The 10,940-nt window shown below is 43.8% G+C and overlaps 1 protein-coding gene across 4 annotated transcripts in view; it reads right to left on the reverse strand.

Moving 5' to 3' along the window:
* LOC147199148 (A-type potassium channel modulatory protein KCNIP2) overlaps positions 1–8,590 on the reverse strand; it is a 100,417-nt gene extending 91,827 nt beyond the window's left edge. For 3 of the 4 annotated variants that reach the window (XR_015102122.1, XM_086122625.1, XM_086122623.1), the window contains exon 1: positions 8,300–8,590. Coding sequence is in view for 3 of the 4 variants with exons in the window: in XM_086122625.1 (XP_085978751.1) it covers positions 8,300–8,369 (70 nt within the window). In the remaining variant the exon portion in view is untranslated. The remainder of the gene's footprint in view (positions 1–8,299) is intronic. The other variant, XM_086122627.1, reaches the window with a different exon arrangement.
* Positions 8,591–10,940: the final 2,350 nt, after the last annotated feature.

The raw sequence follows: 10,940 nt of genomic DNA on the forward strand, positions 1-10,940 counted from the left end.
CTATACCACAGCGTCTGGAACTAGCATGCAGATCCTCTGTGACCAGTACCCCAAGCAAGGAGTCATAAAAAGGTTGGATTTGGGGGGAATCTATTACAATGGAAACACGATAAAATGTGGATCTAACTGATTTGGAGAGCTTTGCGGTGGGTTGGGGAGGCGGGTTGTATATTTCTGATCAAGCAATGACTCGTACATTTTGTACCTCAAATTGACTCCGATTGTTAACAAGGAAGTGCATCATTTCCAAAGTGTATTTTCATCGTCTCATCCACGGGCCTCACCCGGCCTCAAACTTCAAAAAGGTACACGCATGTATTCTTTGCATTTTTTTTTCGCGCATGGGTGGTGAACTCATTCACTCCCAAAGACATATTTATATGTCTTTTCACACTCCACACCTTCAACCCCAAATACTGTACTTTTTTTTTCAATTTCTCCAAGACTTAGGGTAAACAAAAAAATGGGGTTTAGAATTGGCTGGTACTGAATGAGTTAAATACATTTCCAAATTTTTTAAGTGGGTTTTGTTCAGTTTAAGTGTTTAAAGCACAGGTGTCAAACTCAAGGCCCGAGTGCCAGATCTGGCCCGCCACATAATTTTCTGTGGCCCATGAAAGCAAATCAAACATGTCAACTTTTAAACTGATTACTAAAATCTCTACCAAAATTCCAAGTTCTCATATGTAATAAATAGCTGAGATATTGTACGCATTTTCTTGTTACCAAATCCCTCATTACACTGACTTAAACAATCACTGAATGAACCATTATTCTTGACTTCTTGTTCTTCGTGTTTTCACAAAACGGTCACTACAATGTGGCCCGTGACAAAAACGAGTTTGACACCCCTGGTTTAAAGAGTGTCCATGAGCATGAAACTTAACGATCAGAAAATGATTTTTGTTACGATTTCGCAAAATCTTCAGATTTTTCACCGACTACGAGTGGGTCTGGAACACAGGTGCGGGGAACTAGGGCATACTGTAATTTATATAAAAACTGAAAAGCAACACGATTCCCCTTTCTCGTCCTAATCAGTGAAACACTTTGAGGCAACATATTGTTCACAGCCGTTTCATGCCCAAATCTGCATCAATGCATTGATTCACATCTGCGCGTGCCTGTGTGTGTGTTGTTGTCTAGACCTCGTGTTGGAAGCAGCTGACTGATTGTAAGAGCGACAGCCCTTTGTGCGTGCGTGCGCGTGCATTTCTTTTGAAGTGTGACAGGGCCGAACCCCGGGGTTCCTCTAATCACCTCCACCTCTCCCTCCACCCCCTCATCCCTCACGTCTATGCTGTCAGTCACACTGATGCTGTTACCGAGGAACCCTCATTGTTTGCGTTCAATCTCCTCAGCACGCTGTGAAGCTACATTTCACTAATACCTTTTGTACTCTCGAGAATAGCCTGAAGAACAAAATATGCTCTAACATGTTTAAGAGTCCAATGTCAAAGAGACAAATCATCCCGACATCACATCAACTGCCCATCAGGCAACACATACACACACACACACCTGTTCACCTTCACTCCAGCTTCTCAAATGTGACACATGCATCTGATGACAAAAGGACTTTCTCTCTCTCTCTCTCTCTCTCTCTCTCTCTCTCTTTCTATTCCTCTTACCCACATTGAGTGGGTGTGAGTGGCGTCCTACATAGCTTCCAAGCCGTAATATACTTTGGCTGTTTACCAATCCGCCGTCCTCCACATACTGATGAGCGACTGCCAGTCTAATGGGAAAACGACTCCAAAGAGTTATTGGACAGAAAATCATCTCCTAATGCAAATTCGATGTTGTGAGTGGCAGGGTGAGCAAAGCCCGCCCCGCCCCCCCCCCCAGCCCTCTCCCCAATGATATCAGGCTCTGTCACCCTCACAGACAGCACATGGCTGCCAGACAGATGATGAAAATGGGTGACAAGGCTAAAAAGTGTATTACTAACATCCACACAGTTGTTACATGCATGCGGCTGAAAGGTGGAACTCACTAGTGCAGTGGTTCCCAACCTTTATTGAGCCAAGGCACATATTTCACATTGGAGAGAAATTCACGGCACGCTACTCGGCAAAGAATTGAAAAAAGTCAATACATAGGTTAAACATTTCCCTGGGAAAGGGAAACAATTCATATACTACTGTATTCATTTCATGTTTAATGTTGCGCTTTGTGGCGGAAACTAACATATTTGAAACAGCTCTCTGGAAGACGTACAGAACATTTGCAAACTTCCTTTGTGTCATGGGTCTCAAATTCAAGGCCCGGGGGCCAAATCTGGCCCGCCACATCATTTGATGTGGCCCGCAAAAACAGATCAGATATGTTAGGCTTCTATGATGCTCGCTAAAATTTGTAACAAAATTTCAAATTCTCATATGTGATATATAAGAGAGCTATTGTAAATGTTCTTGTTCCCAAAACCCTCATTACAGTAACTTAAACTATAGTTGAATAAACCTTCCTTATATGGTTTCACAGTCATAACGGCCCTCCAAGCGAAGTGGTAACTATAATGTGGCCCGCGACAAAATTGAGTTTGACACCCCTGCTTTATGATATCCATAGCATTAAATGACTGACACAAAAAGCATTAGCACCCTTATAAAGGCAGATATTTTTCGATCCGCTAATTAAACTGTACATATTGTGGCTGGTGAGTGTACATAAGCATTATATAATTGTATTTGAGAGGAAGGAGGCAGCATGAGAGGGAGGAGTGCAAAGAAGAGCAAATTAAAGTGCATCTCAAGTGGTGGCGGCGAGTGTGGGGTGGTTGTCATTGGGATTATTTAGAAATACAGCCCCGGACATTTGGAGGTGGCTTGCCAAGGAAACTGTAGATGGGGCAATTATAGCAACATTATCTTTTCCACAAGCAAACATCCTCACGGAGAGGTGTAAATATTTTAGGCGCTGGTGATACACAAGCAGGAATTATAGCGATGCAACAAGAAGCTCATTATCACTAGACAATGAGCCAAAACATGCTGACGGGCCAACAAGAGTGGCTCAAGAACAAGAACATTGTCATTCGGGGGCTGAGTCAGTTTCCAGACCTCAACTCAAAAGTAAACCTGGGTTTGGAGTGGACAATCAGTCTGCGGTATCTGATAGGTACTATAAATTCTGTATCTAAACTAACATGTTCAACTAATCCACTACTTGCCAGTAACATATAATGAAGACTGTGGCATTAATAAAATAACCCTGGTGTCCCAGCCTAAGTGACAATTTTACCCAGTCGAAAAGTCCTCAGGATTCATTTGCGCAACTCCCATGAGTACAAGATTCCATTGGGGAAACGCACCGATGCGTTGACAGAGTGTGCGGTAAGAGTAACAATGCTTACAAGGTTAACAGAGCCTAACACAGAGCTGTCAGCAGCCTTCTCCTTTCTCCAATTTCCGATGTCTCATCCCCCTCTTTTGCCACCTTCTCCCTCCTCCAAAGATGCAAATGTTGACTGATGAGCTTAAGTGAAGCTCAACACGTGTGGGAAGCCTGGAGACAACCGCAGAGAGGGGGGGGGGGGGGGGGGGGGGGGGGGTCACAAGAGTCCCGATGGCACATTTAATCTGCTATTAGGAGCCCTGCTGCAACAAAAGTGACAAGCTAACTAGTTTGCCCTGGAAAGTATTTAATTCAGAAACAGTCAAAGTCCCATTCTAGCCAAGGGGCACCGCATGAGTCAGTGAGTAGGATGTGCATGACATCCATCATCACTCAGTTAAATGGACAGGAAGAACTTTTTAAACGGTGTGTATGTAAACGTGTAAGTATGCGTGTGTATGTATAAACTCATTCATTTGTGTAGGTGATATGATCCCTCTCTATGTGCCTTGTGAGGTGGAAGAGGAGATTACTGCAGCGCACTTCTATAATTACCTCTCATCTCTCAGCCGCTGCTCTCCAACACAACAGGGAGCGCGAGGCAGGCTACCGCACGCACAGCGGAAGGCTCTACGAGCACAATGTAGCAGCAGGCTGAGGGGGGATTATTTCTAGAGGGTTACATTTCACTTGAACGTTGATTTGAGAACACCCACGCTGCCTTTAAGTAACACAGGTTAGCAGCGAGAGCACGCTCGCATGCACGCGCGCACACACACACAAGTTGCTTGCAAGTAAGAATGACTCACCTGAAGCTCCCCTTCCCACACAAAATCCCACTTAATAATCCATTCTCACAAGTATTCTTGTGCTGTATAGCTTTTTGTGTGCGGGCAGGGGATTTGACAGAAAAAGCACCTGTCACGGCATCAACACACACTCACTATTATAACATCCAAATCCAACAATAGGAGTAACTCTTCAAATTTTCAAGACAGAGTCTTTGGTAAGTAGACTACAGTTGTCAGCATCTTGTACAAAGAGTCACTTGGAGTTCAAAGCGTCCCGTCTGTCACACTTGCACATTGACATTTAGTCAGCTGTCGTGGTGGACATCCAAACATGTGTGGTGAGATTTCAACACTCAAGTGACATTGTGTCGGTGGGGTGAATTTTGATCAAGCCAACGTAGCTTGCATTGCTTCTTCGTCTTAACTCATTCACTCCCAAAGACGTTTTTAAACGTCTTTTCAGACTTGGTCCAGACTTGGTCCAGAATTGGCTGGTACTGAATGAGTTAATTGGAGTGTTGTTGGCAGGCCTTGACATTTTACAACGCCCTGAACAATATACCAACGAAGAAGTGGTGGTGCAAATAAAATAAAAGGTGCAAATGTAGGACTTCAAGTATGGCTTCCTTGTTTCAACAGGATTTGTTTTTTTAATCATTATACCAATTTTATAATTGTCGGGTGAAATAATCGTAATTGAATTTCGATTCATTGCACAGTCTTAGTTAAACGTTCTTAAAATTGTGACAGGCTGTTGTATTGTCATGCAGATAAGGGTGTGTTGACACGGCATAACTTAATGGGATAGTCTATGTAAATATAATATTAAAAGCGTAACTGATTTAATTATGTCCCTGTGCAGTTGCGTACCAGCGTTACTGGCATAGCTTGAGACAGCGATTTGGTTATCTGTGACACACCTCTATGATACATAGAGCAGTGGTCGTCAACCACCGTTCCGTGGCCTGGCCACTTGGTATCAGGCCGCACAGAAAGACAGACTGGAAAAAATAAATAAAAGTAGCTTTTTTTTTTTTAATAGATTTCTGCGATGACATGATTAAGAATTTTGAGTGAAAGAAATAAGAATAAAAACTTACCGAACGCGCATCTGATGGGCAGCCATGACTTGGCGTTCTCTTACGAAGACTAAACTATTTCGACAAGAGAACTTCTTCACATTTACTGATGTGGTGGTATCTCTAAAGTGAACTGGAGTAAATGGTGTGTATGGGAATGACCTTTGATAGGACCATCGCCGCTGCCAATATGACTGCCACACTGACATGCTTGAGCCTGCTCTAGTCTACAAAAAGTCGATTTATGCAGGACGAGAGCAGCGCAATTTAGACACATATGACCAGTTTCTTTGGTGTTGGCACCACGGTGCGATTTCCTGGCCCTCTGGTGAACTGCAGCTAATTCTGGAACCAACAGGCATAAACGGCTACTTTAAAAGGGGCATTTTGAGTGACACTATTTTCTGCCTGTTGAATATGAAGTGCATTGGCACCACCATTGATGTTCTATGTACCTGCAAAGGTGGATCAGCCCCCCCCCCCGCCCCCCTATTCTCTGTCAGTGTCATTTAAGTTATTTTAAATGATACTTTATCCCTATGGAGCAAGGAGGAGCACAGCTGCTTGGGACTGCACGCCATCCCTCTGCAAAGCCAGAGGTGCGTTCAGGCATGAGGTGGGAATGCTGCTGAGGCAGATGGCACTCAACAGCGCTCATATTAGCCGGGAGGGCTGAGAGCTATGACCTCAGGAGGCTGTATGGGGGGGCGGAGGGTGGGGGCATCCCACGAGAGAGATGTCTGCCCACTGAGGGGACCTGGGATGCATGGGTACGCTCACACGGCACGCCATTAAATGAGACATTTTGCTCCAATACAACGTACATAAAGCACAGGAAAGAGGACACAGATGTATACCACTAAAGGTAATTAATTATGGTCACAAGCATTCACACTACTTGGAGTGCCACAAAAGGAGGCATTTTTAATTGACAGGCCGAAAAACAATGAGATCATCCATTCATCCATCCATCATTTTTAACCTGAAGAGGGTCACGGGAGGGTGCTGGAGCCTATCCCAGCAGCCGTCAGGCGACAGGCAGACCACACCTTGAACTAGTCGCCAGTCAGTCGCACGGCACATATAGAGACAAACAACCATTTACCCCCGCATCTACACCGTCACCGAGTGGGAACCGATCCCACGCTGCCTGCAAACAAGCCATGCGAGCGTACTACTACACCCTCAGCGAGTCGCAATGAAGGCAAAGATACCAAAAGATCACACCATTTACTAATCTAGGAATTTCCGATCGCATTTGGCACACGAGTGCTTTCCTGACAGATCATCCGATGTGCCGCAGGAAATTACTCAGTCTCACTTTATTGGTCGGAAAATCATTATTGATTTATCACAAACAATGCGCCTTTGGTCATCTGTCTTTGCCAGTGATGTACAGTGACAGGTGGAACAATGAAATGCCTTTCCACTTGATGCACAACGTACAGTTACGCCGTGTATCCACGTGTACATCCTTCACATGACATTTTGGTTTGGCAGTGTGCTGAGAGAGTTTTTCAATGTAAAATGTGCACCTTAGCTCAATAAACGTGTGCTCTCACATATTTCCATACTACTTGCAGCAGCCAGGATAACAAAACTGCACAATAGCTGAAGACGCCGGCATACAAAAAAAAAAAATTCACTTTTTTTTTTTCTTTCTACAAGAGCATTTTTCAGCATTCGGATCCAATTTCGGAGAGATTTGTTTAGTCCATAGATAAAAAGCTTCAGGGGATTAATGTGTGTCAAGCCATAGCGCAAAAAGCAATTCCAAGCATCTCGTTGTTTATCTCAGTGCGAACCAAAGCACCGCCCCACCCCACATCCCTACTCCACCACTCAGCCTGGTCAGCAACAATCACAATTCAAATTGTTCACAGCAGTCACCAACATTATACAAACACACTAATACAATAGATTCAATATGGTTTCATCATCCCTTCAATATGGTTCATTATTTTATCGATAATGGGGGGGGAAACATTTTTTTTTGCTGCGCATATTGCATTACCATAAACAGGGGGTCATCGGTCGAACCAGCATGGTGATGCAAGTGAGTACACACTGTCGTATACCCGGTAGTCACAGTATGGCAAGCCTGAGACGCACTGCCAGGAGCAACTACGGAATCCAAAAGGTGACTATGTCCCGAAAGAAAGCTCGTGTCCCGAAAGAGACAGATGCAGCCATAAGTTCTTGCTTGCGCGACTGACACTCTGCAAAGCCACAAAGACCAAAGGCTGAGAGGCGCCGCGCAAGAGATCAAAAAACTGCCAGGTTAGCAAATGTGATGCAGTTACTTCTAAGATAAGACGCTTATCTTAGAATGCTAACGAGTGTGAATTTGTTTGTGCCCCATTTGTGACATCTGACACGCAACGGATCAATGAATGGATTTCATTAGTCATACGTATTGTGTTCTCTGTTTAACTAAAGTTATTCTGTATTTTTCTGTTAATAGTATTGGGTGCGAGGCGCCAATTAATTAGATTGATATTATTTCCTATGAGAATCATTGCTGTGGTTTTTGTATGATTCCGTTCTCAAAAGGCTTCTTCGAATGGATTAATCACAAGGTTTGTAATTTATGGCTGTTTTAGTATGCTTATATTTATATTTTAGAATTTACATAATTTTTTTTAATATATCATAATTTTGCTACTGTAAATTGGGAATTTCCTGATTGTGAGACAAAGGTGTTCCTATCTTTATTGACCTGGGGGGTGGGGGTCTCCTTTGACTGGCATGCATGAATCAATCAATCACTGAGCACTTTCTGCACAGACAAACAACGGGCATGAAAGAGTCTTCACTTAATCAATGAAAGACGTTTTATTGAATACCGGAGGCCAAGCACAGGAGTGAAGACGCAAACTCCACACAGTTAGCACGGATTCGAACCTCCAACCTCTGTATTCTACCCAATCGACCAACTAGTTCCCTACATGTCAACTTCAATAAGAACTTGTGCCACACAGGTTCGAGCGATCAACCACCTGGAGTTAATTAGGAAGACCGATTGAAACCATATTGAATCTTTTGCTTGAGCACACGACACCCGGCGGTGGCCCGAAGGCCGAAAGCACTCACCCGTCAGCGGGTCGTACGAGCCGTCCATCTCCCGGGAGTCGGTTAAGCTTTCACGGTTTTTGCTCTTCATTTTTTATTTTTTTTTGGTTTAAATTCTCGTCTTCCTCCGAGCGCTCCGGGAAAAGGAGGAAAACTGTTGGCGGGTCTCCCAACGAAGGTTGCTTGCAATTTCTTTTAAGCGAATTGCGTCCACCTGTTAACGAGCCGCATTTGCCGAGCCATGGAGCTTGGAAACACGAGGCGTGCGATCCGCCGTCTTCTCTGCGTGCGTCTGGCAGCTGAATGAGCCGTGCGCGCGTCTGCGACCGCCCTCACCAGCGTTACGCGCGCCCCCACACCCACGCCCACACGCACACGCGCACACGCACACAATCAGATATAGATACACGCGCACGAGGTTGACAAAGGGAGCCGGTCCCTCGTTTTCTTAAGAAATGATGAACTCTGACAACCACAGACAACTGCACACAAATAAACAATTCCCTCATACTTTTGAAGCGACACGTTGGGCTGGAGCGCATATCATTTCCCTCTTGATTGAGCCACGTCATATTTGATTTCATTTTGATTTATGAGACAAAAATCACAAAACACGCCACCTATTAAAATGTCAGAGCGTGTACTTTGGTGCCTTGACATATACTTTAATTCGTTTCATGACCGCTTGTGTTGTGGGAGACTGCAAGATTAAGTAATAAGGGGGGCGGGGGGGGGGGGGGGGGATCCTAAACCTGACTGCAGTTTCTTGACCTTTACGTGGTTTAATTATTCAAAAAAATGAGTGTCTCTGAGACAATGTTTTTAAATAAATAGAAAATACGTTCTGAAATAAATTCAAGTGTGAGCATACTCCTCCTGTATATATATGCACAACATCGCTCGACCAAATCCATAGAACAGACTTCCTGTCATGATAATTAGAACATCACAACAGGTTGAGGATATGACGGTTTCGGCCTGTGTTGTTTTCATTGTGGTTTGTGTCTTCGGCCAGAAGTTAAAGCTACCATGGGATCTCGTTATCGTTGGTCGCTCTTAAAGACATGATGTAAAAAGACAAAACTAAATGTAGACTAAAGTTGCTTTATCCCGTTCTTCTGCCAGGGTTTGACAGTGCCGGAGAATAGTGCTTCATTCTGTTTTTTCCAAATGTGGAAGTTGGGTGCAGTTAGACCAAATGTAGACATTTTAATTTTGGCTAAAGGAAACCCAAGCCAAGTGTTTAGTAAATTAATATTAGCTAAAGAGGATTATTAAAATGTTACTTCCACTTGTATGTTGCCTGCCAGACAAAAATGCCAATGCAGTATCTGTGAACTCCGCTTGCGTGTTTAATGGGTCTGGACCTGATGAGTTCAGGGGGGGCCGTAGGAGGTTACCTGAGACAGTTACTGTTACCTAATGGGTGATTTATTCCATGATTGAATAAATTTATTGTGTTTGCAAAATATTTTACCCATTTTTTTACAAATACTGCCAATTTGTGTTGTATCACTGTCACATGACAGTCGGCACAACATAAAAAAAAAATGTTTTTGAAATGTAAGTTGTCGATAGTAAGGAGTGACACACAGCATACAGGAAGCCTGTGGGCCAGTATCATAGGGGGGTAACCTTCCAGCATGCTTTCCAAAATGATTTTTTTTTGCGACCCCCCCACCCCTGCAGTGTAGCCCATAGACAAAAAATATTTGTGCCAAACTTGATACTGTATGTTATTTAATCCATGTGTGCATGTATTGATTGTATCCACTAATAGCAAGAAGAAAAAAATCAAAACAAAATACAAATGAGGGAGGAAAAAAAACTGTTGATCAGCCGCATATGCTCATGTCATTTCCTGTCAAAGTGCTGCGTACACATCTCAGATGGCCACTGAGCAGACCGCTTTCAAACTTGGCCAAACATTCGGCGCTATTTTTTGCCATTTTAAATGGCGCGGCTGGGTGAGTGCAATCTCTGCGTTTAGCTCGAACCACTTTCTCAAACCCGCTGTGCACAGCAGCTGCTGTAGCAAGTAGCAGAAAGACAGACCAAAAAACATTAACTTTTTCATGTCGCTGTTGCTAGCACATTCCACTTTCTCGGGCTACTGAGGACAAATGCGTAGCAAAAACAAAGACATCTGAAATCCACGACCAGAGGAATGAATGAGGTTGACACTGTGTGAGCGTTCCGCATGGATGTCAGGAAACATTGTTCGTGAACCCCAGAAACGTGTTTGTAGAACAATTTGTTTTTGAACAGTGGATGCACTAATCGGTTCCGCCATAACTCTTCTCTTTTGTTTTCTCTGCATCGAAGGCCAAAGCAGGAAGCGAACCTTACACCTGTGCACTGTGAGGTTGACATGCTAACCAGTTGTCCACCACGCCGCCCTACTAAAGTCTTGTACACCTAAAATATTATTTATGACCCCAAACAGTGCAGCCACAAAGACATTATTTTTCAAACATGAAAGCACAGAGCGGAGAGAGGCGACTTACATTTCTGAACGTTCCCCGCATTTGGATTTTGTCTATTTCTGATAAACAAGAGGCCCGCAGAAACCAAAATGCTTCCATTTTGCTATCAACCAAAACCAACAAAATATTTCACAGATATGGTCGATTGGACTCTGATTGGATTTCCGTCCGCGCTG

The sequence above is a fragment of the Hippocampus guttulatus genome, chromosome 10, assembly GCF_054856545.1.
Source record: "Hippocampus guttulatus isolate MCC_2025c chromosome 10, RoL_Hgut_1.0, whole genome shotgun sequence".
Lineage (NCBI taxonomy): Eukaryota > Metazoa > Chordata > Actinopteri > Syngnathiformes > Syngnathidae > Hippocampus > Hippocampus guttulatus.